The sequence below is a fragment of the Macaca thibetana genome, chromosome 14, assembly GCF_024542745.1.
Source record: "Macaca thibetana thibetana isolate TM-01 chromosome 14, ASM2454274v1, whole genome shotgun sequence".
NCBI lineage: Eukaryota > Metazoa > Chordata > Mammalia > Primates > Cercopithecidae > Macaca > Macaca thibetana.
Window position 1 is genome coordinate 66,754,213 of NC_065591.1, and position 14,384 is coordinate 66,768,596.

The 14,384-nt window shown below is 50.4% G+C and overlaps 2 protein-coding genes across 6 annotated transcripts in view; both read left to right on the forward strand.

Moving 5' to 3' along the window:
* Window positions 1-14,384, forward strand: part of RPS3 (ribosomal protein S3) — a 735,956-nt gene that overhangs the window by 445,889 nt on the left and 275,683 nt on the right. The window lies entirely within an intron of this gene.
* On the forward strand, window positions 4,646-6,478 carry LOC126936499 (interferon-related developmental regulator 2-like). Its single transcript, XM_050759259.1, is given in 3 exon segments — window positions 4,646-4,705; window positions 4,943-6,320; window positions 6,323-6,478. Coding segments are annotated over 3 exon segments (1,545 nt in total). The 3' UTR covers window positions 6,430-6,478.

Sequence of the window (14,384 nt, forward strand, 5' to 3'; positions counted from 1 at the left end):
TCTATTAGTTCAAGTAGCTCCTTTAAGGATGTCTGGTTTTTAGCCCAGTTCCCACTAGCACAGGTGAAGTAATCTAGGTATGGTAATGTTGATGAATACACTTACCGGGTTTTGCCCACTCTAAGCACCAGGATCTTGACTGTAGTCATTTGACATAAGCCCATCCGGTCCAGCTATGCCTGCATGATTCCTGAATGGGGTTCTTTATCGTGGGACCTTGTGAAGACAGCAGAATCACTGGTTGCGAGTGAGTAAAGCTAAACCCTGGAGTGAAAACTATGTCATTTATTCTAAGGTTCCCCTGACGCTGTGTTCCTCTGAGTCTGGAGGATTGTCAGGGGCCACTGATAAAGACTTCTAGCTCATGAACTCTAGGGAGCTGCTGGGAAACCTTTGGGGATAACTGAAACAACAGCTTCTGTGGTGCTCTGGATTCCATTCCTCTTCTATGCCCCGCTCCATTCTCATCTCACTCTATCTGGGACGGAATGTTATGTCTGAATCAGTGCCCTTTGTTTTAGTCTCTCCATTTCCATTCACATGAGAATTCCTTTTCTGTGATATCTTTCTCTTTAGTGGCTTCCTCCAAGAAGCACTACAAAATGTTGTCTGCTTACCCCAGAAATAGCTTCCTTTTCTGTGTGCCTGTGCAGGGGCTTGCTCTGTCTGTCTCTGTCTAACCTGGGTGTCCTAGGATCTGTCTTTGTATCCTTTCTCTTTGTTGTATCATACAGTGACCAACCATATTGATTTGCCCAGAACTGTCCTGGTTTTAGTACTGAAAGTCCGATGTCCTGTGAAACTCCTCTGTTGGTCACTTTCAGAGGGCAGAGACATTGTATATGCTTTTCATAGAAGAAGTTATTTCCTGAATGGAACCCAAGTTGAAAATAAATTCACTCCCTATTAAGATAAAGCAGACCTGGGTTGGGTGCAGTGGCTCAAGCCTGTAATCCCAACATTTTGGGAAGCCGAGGCAGATGGATCATCTGAGATCAAGAGTTCAAGACCAGCCTGGCCAACATAGCGAGACCCTGTTTCTATAAAAAATAAAAATAATTTTAAAATACTTTTTTTTAAAGCTGAAAGGAGAGCTGACCTTGGTCAAGGCTACACAGAGAGCTAGTGGCAGAGCCACACCAGAAGCCAGATGCTTGCTCCCTGTTCAGGGCTCCCAGGTGTCCTCTATGGGAGGGTCCCTGAAGCTTTCCCATCTGGCAGCCCAGACAATGCTGGGAGCTATCCATGTTCACATCTGCTTCCTCACCAGACTAGGGGTTCCCTGGGGCCTGGGATGTGTTCTGACCCCTCTTTTACAAAACCAGCATATCAGTGGGGTCTGGGCACCTGGCTTCCCAGTTTTCCGCAGGCCGACTGGACCATGACTGTCCTGACAACCTCAGGGCTTCCTGTCCAGTGCTGCTACAGAATCAGACAACACTGGACTCTATAGAGAGCTCCTAGTCCAGCTCCTGTATTGCTGCTGATAGGCAGGGGGAGGCCCAGAGGGGGTTCTGACCCAGCCACAGTCACACAGATGGTAAACCAGCAGCATAGCCTGCCCACCCGGAATGCTCTAAATCAGAGCACAAAGAGTTTGGCTCAGATACCTTCTCCTAGAGCCCCTCTCCTAGCGGGATGAGGGTCCCTAACTGCCCATCTCCCCAGACGCTGTCTTCCCAGAGCCTAGCCCCTCCTTGACTATGACAGGCTTTGGGCACTTCACTTTCAGCCTTCATACCCGAGACCTCTGCAGGTCGGCCCAGCTCATCTGCCCAACCCAGGCCATGCCAGCTGCTCCTTCCTCTCCCCAAGCCAGTGCTGCCTCAGTGGGAAGAACCAGGTTGGAGCTGAGCCTATCCCATTAAACCCCCAAGCTCTACCACTTCTTGGCCTGCTGAGGCCTTGACCCCCAGAGGTTCCCTTTTACTGTGCCCTGAATAATATTTTCTGGGGACCCCCATGTGGCTGGTTAGCAGTTACCATGGGCTTTGCTGATAATTAGAACAACAAGATTAATAGTGCTCAGAGGGACACAGAACTTTATGGTCTATGGGGACTTTCCCACGTATGGAGCAACTATTGGTATCCACACGTGACAGATGAGGAAACAAGCTCGGAGGTGAAAGGGATTGCCCAAAGTCACACAGCAATCCAAAGACAAGGCAGATTTCCTAACTCTCACTCCAGCCTCTGCACCAACTAATGATACAAATGAAAAAGTTTGTGAAAATTTTCTGTGTAAATGTAAAATGCTGTGCTATTGGCTGCTGGGATCCTTCAAGTGTATTGAAGCTGGAGGAACAAGCGTGACAGAACAGAGAGCCACTCAGTCTCCCAAATCCTCACTCTTGCCCTCTCTTGCTCACTCTTAATCGTTCTTAGAGGCTGATACGGCTTGGCTCTGTGTCCCCACCCAAATCTCATCTTGAATTGTACTCCCACAATTCCCAGGTGTTGTGGGAGGAACCCAGTGGGAGACAATTGAATCATGGAGGCGGCTTCCCCCATACTGTTCTCTAGGTAGTGAACAAGTCTCACGAGATCTGATGATTTTATCAGGGGTTTCCACTTTTGCGTCTTCCTCATTCTCTCTTTGCCTGCTACCATTCATGTAAGACGGGACTTGCTTTTCCTTGCCTTCTGCCATGATTGTGTGACTTCCCCAGCCAAGTAGAACTGTAAGTCCAATAAACCTCTTCCTTTTGTAAATTGCCCAGTCTCAGGTATGTCTTTATCAGCATTGTGAAAAAGGACTAATACAGTCAATTGGTACCAATAGAGTGGGGCATTGCTGAAAAGATACCCAAAAATGGGGAAGCAACTTTGGAACTGGGTAACAAGCTCAGGTTGGAACAGTTTGGAGGGCTCAGAAGAAGTCCAGTCTTGAGTATGTCTTTATCAGCAGTGTGAAAATGGACAAATACACAGGCCTTATAATTCTAAGCCCAACCTCCTCCAGGGAGCCTTCTGTGATGTGGAAGCGACTTTGGAACTGTGTAACAGGCACAGGTTGGAACAGTTTGGAGGGCTCAGAAGATTGCCCAATCTTGAGTATGTCTTTATCAGCAGTGTGAAAATGGACTAATACAGAGGCCTTATAATTCTAAGCCCAACCTCCTTGAGGGAGCCTTCTGTGACTTCATCTTCCTCCAGCCTCCAGTGCTCTTTCTCTCCTCTGGATTGACCAGGACTGGCTGCCAATGCCGCCATTTTAAAGATTAGGATAGCTGAGGCTCATTCTTCATTCCACATTGAATGAGGTTGGCTTTGCACCGGGTGTGTGGTCACAGGCAATTGACACAGTCTAGTGGGGTAGCCAGTCAAAACCTTGTCCAAACCTTGTCCATCATATCCACTGTGATCTGTGCTACTGTAGAGCTGAAGGGCCCAGAGGAGGAAATGAAGCCGACTTGCATCATGGAAGACATCTCTTAAATGGGTCATAAATTTCAAACAGATGAATAGAGTGCAGGCCACAAAGGAGGGGGTAAACAAAGTCATGAAGTGTAGAAAAAGCAGGAGGTGTGTTAGAGGGGAGATAGAAGTTGGTTTGGGCTGCAATATAGAAAGAGAGACTGGGAGTCTCCAAAGATGAGGCTAAAGAGGTTGGCAGGGGCCAGAGGGAAGAGAGTCTTGAAGCCAAGGACTAAACACTCAGCATGAGGACATTGGAAAGCCAGAACCAGGCCTCAGACAGAGGACTAACATAGGTAGCTACATGTTTGAGAAGGCTCATACCCACTGTGCACAGAGAATGTCTTGGAGTGGGAGAGAGAGACCAGAGGCAGGGCAACCAGTCAGGAAGCTTGGTGGTGAGGAGAAGAAGAGGGAGGAGTATTAATGACAACGATAGCAGATGATGGCCGCCCTTTATTGAGAGCTTACTTGTACTAATGGCTGTGCCCTGGTAGTCACATACTTCATTTCATTTAATCCAAAGAGCAATTTCCATTACCTTTGTTTTATAGATGAGGGAGCTCAGAGGGTTAAGTAACTAAGCCTGCTTTGGTCATTCTGCTGGACAAATAGTGAGTTAGTGTAGAGTCCAATCCATCTGCAAAGCCATACCTCTTAACTGTAAAAGCTTAGAGAATCTGGCTGGGCATGGTGCCTCACGCCTGTAATCCCACTTTGGGAGGCTGAGGCGGGTGGATCACTTGAGGCCAGGAGTTCGAGATCAGCCTGGCCAACATGGTGAAACCCCACCTCTACTAAAAACATAAAAATTAGCCAGGTGTGGTGGCACATGCCTGTAATTCCAGCTACTTGGAAGGATGAGGCAGGAGAATCTCTTGAACCTGGGAGGCAGAGGTTGCAGTAGTCAGAGATCAAGCCACTGCATTCCAGCCTGGGCAACAGAGTGAGGAAAAAAAATTTGGAGAATCTTCAAGAGGTAGAATAGTCAGAATTTGACAACTGATTATGGAAAGGTCCAAGATGATGCCCAGTATTCTGGTTTGGGGGACAAGACATGGTGGTGATGTTGACTGATGTCTGGAGCTCAGGAGACAGAGTGGATGCAGGCAAAGACTTGGGAAGCATATACTAACGACAGTGAACAAGATCACCTAGGGAGAGAGTGTAGTGTGAGAAGGACAGAACCTTGGGGCGAAAACAACATGAGACTGAGGCAGAACAAGAAATGTCTGCAAAAGATACTGAGAAACAACAGCCAGAGAGCACGAAGCAAAACCAGGAGAGTGTAATATCACAGAGGCTCCCTAGGGCAGCTGTGGTCAGCAGCATCAAATGTTGCTGATGTGCCCAAGAGGACGAGAACCAGATGAAAAGTGTCTGTGGGGTCCAGTGATGAAGGGTGCCCCAGGTGTGAACTGGTGCCCCAGATGTGAACAGGCTAGTGGAACAGTGAGCATGGAAGGTTGAGAGTGAGTAAATGGAGAGAGAATAGATAACGTCTTCAAGATGTTTGCCTGTAAAGAGACGACGTGGATGGGCGCCTCGCGAAGATGGTGGCGTGCGCGGCGTGTGGTGCCCGTGGTCTGGCCAAGTCTCAGCGCAGCGCACCGGCCGGCATCTCGCTGTCCGGGAGCCCACACCCACCGGGTCCCTGACCCCACGCCCCCCGCGCGCCCCCCGCGCCCGGTGCCCGGCATGCCTCGCGCCCGTTACAGGCAACACGCTCCGGAAGGGTGGTGCGCGCCGTGGAGGAGGTGCCCGGAGCAGTACCCAAGCTGACTCGGGTTGCAGTGATGATGAGGCAGCCAGTGAGGCCCGCAGCACCGCCAGTGAATGCCCCAGGCTTCTCAGCACCACTGCAGAGGACAGCCTTGTGGGGGATGTCGTGGATGAGCAGGGCCAGCAGGAAGACTTTGAGGAAAAGCTGAAGGAGTATGTGGACTGCCTCACAGACAAGAGTCCCAAGACCCGGCAGGGTGCTCTCAAGAGCCTGCGCCTGGCCCTGGCGTCGCGCCTACTCCTCGACTTCTTGCTGGAGCGCCGCCTCACACTAGCTGATGCCCTGGAAAAGTGCCTCAGGAAAGGGAAGGGAGAGAAACAAGCCCTGGCTGCTGCTGTGCGAGGCCTGCTCTGCGTGCAGCTGGGCCCTGAACCCAAGGGTGAGGAGCTGTTCCACAGCCTGCAGCCTCTGCTGGTCTCTATGCTCAGTGACAGCACAGCTAGCCCTGCTGCCCGGCTCCACTGTGCTTCTGCTCTTGGCCTGGGCTGCTACGTGGCTGCTGCCGACATCCAGGACCTAGTCTCTTGCCTTGCCTGCTTAGAAAGTGTTTTCAGCCGGTTCTATGGCTTGGGTAGCTCCACGACTCCTGTGGTTCCTGCCAGCCTGCACGGCCTGCTCTGTGCTGCCCTGCAGACCTGGGCATTGCTGCTCACCATCTTCCCCAGCACCCAAATCAGCCACATCCTTGACAGGCAGCTGCCCCGGCTGCCCCAGCTCTTGTCCAGTGAAAGTGTGAACCTGTGGATCGCTGCCGGTGAAACCATTGCACTGCTCTTTGAGCTTGCCCGGGACCTTGAGGAGGTGTTTGTTTACGAGGACATGGAGGCCCTCTGCAGTGTCCTGCGCACTCTGGCCACTGACAGTAACAAGTACCGTGCCAAGGCCGATCGCCAGCGCCAGGGCTCTACTTTCCGCGCCGTGCTGCACTCGGTGGAGGGCGGTGAACGTGAAGAAGAGATAGTGCGCTTCGGCTTTGAGGTGCTCTACAGGGACAGCTGGGCTGGGCACCGGATCTACACTGCCTTCAAGGAAGTGCTGGGTTCAGCTATGCACCACCACCTCCGGAGCAATGAGCTACTCCGTGACATCTTTGGCCTGGGCCCTGTGCTGCTGCTGGATGCCACTGCAAGGTTCCACGCTTCGAGAAGCACCTGTACAATACTGCCACCTTCAAAGCCCGGACCAAGGCTCGAAGCCGTGTGCGGAGCAAGCGGGCAGACATCCTGTGAAGCAGGACCTGCTGAAGAGGAGACTTTCTATGCCCTTGGTCCGTATTTTTAACAGAAGACAGTGCAACAACTGGTTTCCACCAGTATTTGTCACTTTATTTTTTTAATGACAAAACCAAAAACAGACATGGGGTGGGTAGCTGGGGGCCCGGACACTTGGGATCCTGGCCCCTTTGTCCCTGCACTCAGCCCTGTGGCCTCTTCCTGCCCTGTCTCAGGTCAGGCTAAATATGTGCCTGTCCCAGGGCTGTGGGGCAGGCACTAGGGGGCCTTTCCCTTCCTTTCCTTTCCTTTCTCAGGCCTTGCTCCCCCAGGCTGACCCACTCTTAGGGGAGTAGTGGCGTCTGGACAAATGCCACCACAGCAAGTGGAGAGGCAAAGCTACCTGGAATGGATTTGTGTGCTGATTTTTAAGGATTATTAGAGATAATTAAACAGAATGGTCAGGCTTCTGTGGTCTTAAAAAGAAAAAAAAAGAGAGAGAGAGATGTGGATGGTTGGAGACTGATGAGATGTGTCCTAGTCAGTTCAAGGTTTTATAATAAAATACCTTAAACTGGGTCGTTTATAAACAACAGAAATTCATTGCTCACAGTTCTGGAGGCTGGGAAGTCCAAGATCAAGGTGCCAGTGGATCCGGTGTCTGGTGAGGGCTGCTCTCTGCTTCATAGATGGCACTTTCTAGCTGTGTCCTCACATGGTGGAAGGGACCAACAAGCTCTCTCAGGCCTCTTTTATAAGGGATGTAATCTCATTCAAGAGGGCTTCACCCTTACAACCTAATCACTTTCCAAAGGCCCCACCGTTAATTACCATCACCCTAGAGGTTAGGTTGGCTTTATTTAAATTATTTGTAGAGACAGGATCTTGCCTTGTTGCCCAGGCTAGTCTTGAACCCCTGGCCTCAAACAATCGTCCTGCCTTAGCCTCCCAAGTAGATGGGAGCTGAGACCATGTCTGACCTTTTAAATTTTAATTTATTTATTCATTCATGCATTCATTTAATTTTTTTAGATTAAAGTCTCACTCCAACTCATACCAGCTGGAATGCAGTAGCACCATCATAGCTCACTGCCTCAAACTCCTGGAGTTAAGTGATCCTCCCACCTCAGCCTCCCGTATAGCTGGGACTACAGGCGCATGCCACTATTCCTGGCTAGTTTTTTCCATTTTTGTAGAGACAGGGTCTCACTATGTTGTACAGGCTGGTCTTGAACCCTGGGCCTCAAGCAATTCTCCCACCAAGGCCTCCCAAAATGCTGGGGTTACAGGTGTGAGCCACCACACCTGGCCAAGTTTTAAGATATGGATTTTGAGGGAGCACAAACATTCAGACCATAGCAGGAAGTCAGGGAGAATTTTGTTGTACTTTAAAAATTTGAGATACTTGAGCGTATTTCCCACCATTCATGGGTAGGAAGCAGCCAGTAGAGAGGCCGAAGGAATGGGAGAGGAAGAGGATGGTCAATAGAGGAGGAGAAGGAGGAGGAGAGCTTCTGAAGCCAGTGTCTGGGCTCCCAGGGCATTGAGTGGGAGACAAGAGAGTAGAAAGAGTGTAATAAAGGTCAGTGTGCAGATTTGGCGCTGCAGGGGGAGTTCCTACCCTCACTTAAGGCTGGAGTGGTGGGGGAATTTTGTGAAGATATTGAGACTGTAGAAGTGTTTGTTCCCCATTGAATGCGACCGGGAGGCAGTATCGTGGTTAAATGCTCTGATCTTGATGCCAGACTAATTTGGATTCAAGCCTGGCATTTAGCTCTCCGAGAACCTGTTTTCTCTTCTGCGAAATGGAGGATTGATCATCAGATATTTCTTTTTTCTTTTTTTTCTTTTTTTTTTTTTTTTGAGATGGAGTCTCACTCTGTCACCCAGGCTGATGGAGTGCAGTGGCGTGATCTTGGCTCACTGCAACCTCTGCCTCCTGGTTTAAGCAATTCTCTCAGACTCCCGAGGAGCTACGATTACAGGCACCTGCCACCACGCCTGGCTAATTTTTTTTTTTTTTTTTTTTTTTTTAGTACATACTCATCACCGCCACCATCCTCGCTGCCACCAGGGGGCAGTGTGGCCCCAGCGTAAGGGCATCAGCTTTGGTGGCCAAACGCACTGGTCTCAAATCTCAGCTCCAAGTATGGCCTGTGTGTCCTTGGGCGCGTGACTTCACTTCTCTGTGCCTCTGTTTCCTCTTTGTGAATGGGGGTAATAATCACGGCAATATTGGCTCGAGTGAGGTTTAGTGAGCTGCTCTATGTGAGAGTGCTTTGCAAATCAAGTGCCTCAGTTCATTCGCACAGCCACAGAGATTCCACTCCCTGGAAGCCTTTCCCTCTGAGGCTTCTCACCCTGCAAAGCCTGAGACTCTCGCACTCAGCTTCTCTTTGGGATTATGCCAGTCCTGTGACAGGTGACCCTGGGTTGCCCCCATTCTTAGTCCAGTGTCTGAGAAGGGGAAGAAAAACTCCATTTGCATTGGAGCATTGGAGCAGCTCAGATGAATGAACAGGAGGAAGGCTGCAGGCAGAGGAACTGGCTGATGGGAAGCTCCCCGAGGGAATGTCCAGCCAGCTCGATGCTCGTCAGCCAAGGACACGTGGAAAGCTAGAATACGACTGTGAGTACATGCGTATTCTTTCAGGAGGAAGCAGAGAACACTTGGGTGGTGCTGGGAGGGATTGGAGGTCGTCCTTATCACGTGAAGGATGGATCTGTGCTTATCCAGTGGTAAAAGGCAGGAAGGGCATTTGAGCTGAGGGAACTGTGCATACACAGGCGCCAGGGATGAAAGTGTAAGGTAGGTTATAGGTGTGTGGTGATGAGCAGCAAATGTTAGGCTAAGAAATAGGCTTTGCTCTGAGGAGAAAGGCTGGGCACAATAAGACTAGGGTTTGGAGCTGGGCACAGTGGCTCATACCTGTAATCCCAGCACTTTGAGAGGCCATGGTGGGAGGATCACTTGAGCCCAGGAGTCTGAGACCAGCCTGGGCAACATAGCAAGACTCTGTCCCTACAAAAATAAAAATAAAAAAACATTAGCTGTGCATGATGGTGCAAGCCTGTGGTCCCGGCTACTTGGGAAGCTTAAAGCTGGAGGATTGCTGGTGTTTGAGGCTGCAGTGAGCTAGGGTGGCATGACTGCACTCCAGCCTGAATGACAGAGCAAGATCCTGTCAAAAAAAAAAAAAAAAAAAAAAGATTAGTGTTTGGAAAGATGGCTCCAGTAGAATGTGGAGGATGGATTAGAACTAGGGAGACAGGAGTCACAGAAGATTCAGGAAGCTGTGCAGGGTTCCACAGGAACAAGGAGTGGGCTTTGAATTTAGGGAAAAGAGGGAGTAAGAGACAGAGGAATATGAAGGCAGAGTTGCCACACAGGCTGTGGGGATGGGGGCTGACTCTGAGGAGACAGGAGGGGCTCAGAACAGGGACCTGGGAGGGGCAGGTTTCCAGGCAAATGGTGAGCTCTTTGCTGAAACGGAGCTGGGGTTCAAGCCCCTCCTGTTGTAGGAGGGAAACCTGAGATTTGACAAGGAAAGTAAAATGCCCAGGGTCCGTCAAAGGCAGCAGCTTAGTACTTGGCTCATTCCGTATTCAACCTCATGGCTTAGGGACCAGTGGATGATGACTAAGTCCTCAAATTTGCCCTTTGAGACGGTTAAGTGCCGTCTCAGGGGCTTGGACTCTGGGGCCAGATTGTCTAGGTTAAGATTCTGGTCTGCCTCTTACCAACTGTGTGACCTTGGCAGGTCTCTCTGTACCTCAGTTTCCTCATCTGTAAATTGGGGGTTATAATAGGTTGTTGGGAGCATTAACGGAGCTGATACAAGTGCTTAGAATAATGCTTAGCAAATAATGAGTATTAGTCGTAATCGTTGCATCCATTTTGAAGAAGAAACTGAGACTTAGAAAAATGAAGTATCTGCCCCATGCCACGCAACTAATGTTGGCCGAGTTCCAGCCTAAGCTACTCCAAAGGCTTGACTGGTTCACTTAAGCTGACTGCTTGCCACCCCTGGCTCTTTCTGGAGGATGGTGGGTGTCTTTAACTGAAGAGACTGGAGTCCCCAGCAGAAGGACTCGTAGGAGGAGATTCTGTGGCCCTCTAAGCGTCCTGTATGGACCCAGTCTGATTCTGACACCACCATTCAGCCTGTTTGCTGGATAAATCCACTTGCTCCCCTAGTCAGAGAGCAGGCCAGAAACCAGGATCCATCAGGGACACCTGAGGCCTGGTCTCTCCCCTAGTTCCACCTAGGGGACAAAAAAAAAAGGACATGCATTTAAATAAGGACAGTGCCACTTAGAAGGTGAGATGATTTTAGACGCACATGCCAGGAAGAGTTGGAGTGAGTGAATCTTGGAAGTGTGTGCACAGAATGGTGGGGAGTGATATGTTGGGAGTGTGATGTGAAAAGGAGAGAATCAAGCAAAATGCAAACTGATGTGCTCTGAATAAGCAGCACTGATGGAAGGAAGTTAGCCTGCTCCAGCCCCTCCTGAGACAGTTGGCACACAGGCAAGTTAGGGTGTCCTACCCTGTCCAGACACCAGAGAGAATCCACCTGGCCACATGGTTCTTATGTGAGCCGCTACGGAGGCCCCGACCAGCCGAGAAGCAGCTGCCTGTGCTCTGCTTCCTGCCTTCCCCATCCCTAGGCTCATAACCCATCAGCAGAGGAAGTGACTCATCTTCCCAGATGAGATGGGCGGCATGCTTCCCCAGCAGCTCTCAGAAAATGTACCCGAGCCACAGAAATGAAGCCGGGCGGCGGTGGGCCGTGGGTTTCTAGAGACCACTCCGTGCGGTGCTGCTGCACTGACTTTCCAGAGCAGCTTCCTCAAGAGAAGAAAACAATCGTAACATTACCTGAATACCTATTACCCACCTATAAGCACGTGCAAAGCACACTCAGTGATTAGTTCCATCCGTCAGATGAGGAAACAGAGGTGGAATGAAGAACACATGAATCTGAGTCTCCGTTTGGAAAGATGAGGGAGGTATGGAGATGGAGGGTGAGGATGGTTGCACAACAATGTAGATGTACTTCATGCCACTGAATTTTATGTTAACATTTTATGTTATATATACTTTACAATTTTTTTTTTTTTTTTTTTTTTTTTTTTTTTTTTTTTTTTTTTTTTGAGACGGAGTCTCGCTGTGTCGCCCAGGCTGGAGTGCAGTGGCCGGATCTCAGCTCATTGCAAGCTCCGCCTCCTGGGTTTTTACGCCATTCTCCTGCCTCAGCCTCCCGAGTAGCTGGGACTACAGGCGCCCACCACCTCGCCTGGCTAGTTTTTTGTATTTTTTTTAGTAGAGACGGGGTTTCACCGTGTTAGCCAGGATGGTCTTGAACTCCTGACCTCGTGATCCGCCCGTCTCGGCCTCCCAAAGTGCTGGGATTACAGGCTTGAGCCACCGCGCCCGGCCATACTTTACAATTTTAAAAAGTACTGCAGGCTGGACACCATGGCTCACGCCTGTAATCCCAGCACTTTAGGAGGCCAAGATGGGCGGATCACCTGAAGTCAGGAGTTCGAGACCCACCTGACCAACATGGGGAAACTTTGTCTCTACTAAAAATACAAAAATTAGCCAGGTGTGGTGACACACAGCTGTAGTCCCACCTACTCAGGAGACTGAAGCAGGAGAATTGCTTGAACTCAGGAGGCAGAGGCTGCAGTGAGCTGAGATCATGCTACTACACTCCAGCCTGGGAGATGGAGCAAGACTCTGTCTCAAAAAAAAAAAAAAGTGCAAACTAAGAATTAAGTAACACAGCTACCAAGGGGGGAAGCCAGCAGTCACACCCAAAAAGTGCTACCCCAGAGCCTTCTTTGCTCTAAACACCCCTGTAATGTCATATCTGCAAGTGAGGATAGTGACCTGCAGAAAACGTGATTGGACAGAGAGACAGGGGCCACTCAGTGTCAGGCTGAGAAGGATGGTCTCTCCTGGGGGCACTGGGAGCTGGGTCAGAGTTTTACACAGAACGGGGCATGGTAGGATTTAAGGGTTAGAAAGTTCCCTCTGACTTGCAGGAAGATGCGCTGGTGTGAGACTGGAGGTGGGAAAGAGGCCAGCACATGGCCCAGACAAGAGCGGTGGTGGGCTAGACCAGGACAGGGCTGCAGATTTGAGAGGCTCATGAAGTGGAATGGACGGGTGGGGAAGGCAGGCAGGCAATGACTGCCCTAGCTGGGTTTCTTCTGGCCCACCCAGTTCAGCCTCTGGACAGTGATCCTTCAAGGTCCCCTCCCTGACTGAAGTCTCAGAGGAAAAGTCAGGGCACAGGCTTCCTCTCCAGCCCCCAGGGGGCAGTGTTGCAAAGTCTTTGGGGAGCAGGGCCCTTCTTCCAAATTATCCACAGCCGAGCAGGGGCTTGCTCCCATCCCGCATTTGCCACTCCCCCTTACCCCATCCCCAGCCCCCACCCTCGGCGTCCCTCCCAGCCTTTGCTGCACCACCCCTCTACCGTGTCCTCTCTCCAAGGAGACACATTATTAAAAACTGTAATCCCACACTTGACACTTTAGGAAAACAGTGGCACAGCCATTAGCTTATGTGGGCCATGAGCAGAATGAGACTCCAAAAGACAGGGTCAGAACAGAATGACACTCTTCCCCCAACCCCCGCCACCCCCATCCCCAACCACCGGTAAATTTTTTTTTTTTCTTTTTTTTGTTAGAGACAGGGTCTCGCTCTGCTGCCCAAGCTGGAGTGCAGTGGTGTGATCATAGCTCACTGCAGCCTCCAACTCCTGGGCTCAGGGGATCCTCCCCACTTCAGCCTCCCCAGTAGCTGGGACCACAAACATGTGCCACCACACCTGGCTAATTTTTAAATTTTTGGTAGAGACAGGGTCTCACTATGTTTCCCAGGCTTGCCTCGAATTCCTGGCCTCAAGAAATCTTCCTGCTTTGGTCTCCCAAAGCACTGGGAATATAGTCATGAGCCACTGCACCTGCACCCCCCACCCTCCACCGTTTTATAATAAGGAAACTGAGGACCAGGCAGGGAATGAGACCTGACCAGCATGTCAGTGGCAGAGCCGAGGCTGGGGGCTGAAGGCCAGCCAGTGCCCAAGCTGCAGCCCTGCAGCACCTGCAGAACAGCAACTGTGAACAGTGGTCCCCCGCCCACCTGCAGAGTCCCCATGTTGCTCCTGAGCTTCCTCCTACCTCAGGGGGCCTTCCTAGTGATTTATTCCCCTGAGTTGTCGGTGAGGTCAGGCTGACCTGGCACGTACGTGTCATGATTTACTTCCTCCTCATCCTCTGCTTCCAGAATTATAAGAGTCATCACCATCACCATCACTGCCATATTAATAATGGCTCATGTCTGCTCAGCTCTCAGAATTTTGGAAGCACTAATCCATCCATCAGCTCATCCAAGCTGTATGACTGCTCTGGGAAGGCGTTTCACAGACAATGGCACTAAGGATCAGAGAGGGCAAGTGACCAGCCCCAGGTCACTGGGCGAGGCTGGGGGCAGTCTCCCAGAAGGAAGAAGCTGTACCACATGCTTAGGAGATCGGGCAAGGTAACAGGGTTTAGGACAGTCCTGCCAGGAGGTTTCTTGTGTCAACTAAAACTAAAATCCTAAGCCCCCCAATTCACTGAATGGATAACCCACCTCTTGGCCAAGGGGACCCCAGAGAAACCTTTAAAAACTGAGTTTTTGGCCATGAAGGGACAAGAGACACACCTCGTTTATCCCCCTCCCTTTTGTGGCTTAGACACTACACCTGAGCAGCATTAATGTTAAAACAGAGATCATAAGACTGACAGAATGGACTCTCTGTGGCAATAAGATGCTGAACTATAAACAAGACCTAGGGTCACTCCAGGCAAGGGTTAAGTCCCACACCCATACACTAAAGAATAAACTATGTTCTCACCGCCACAACATTTCTCTTTTTCTCTAGCAGCTAAATAAGCCCTGGTCTTGAGATAAGCAA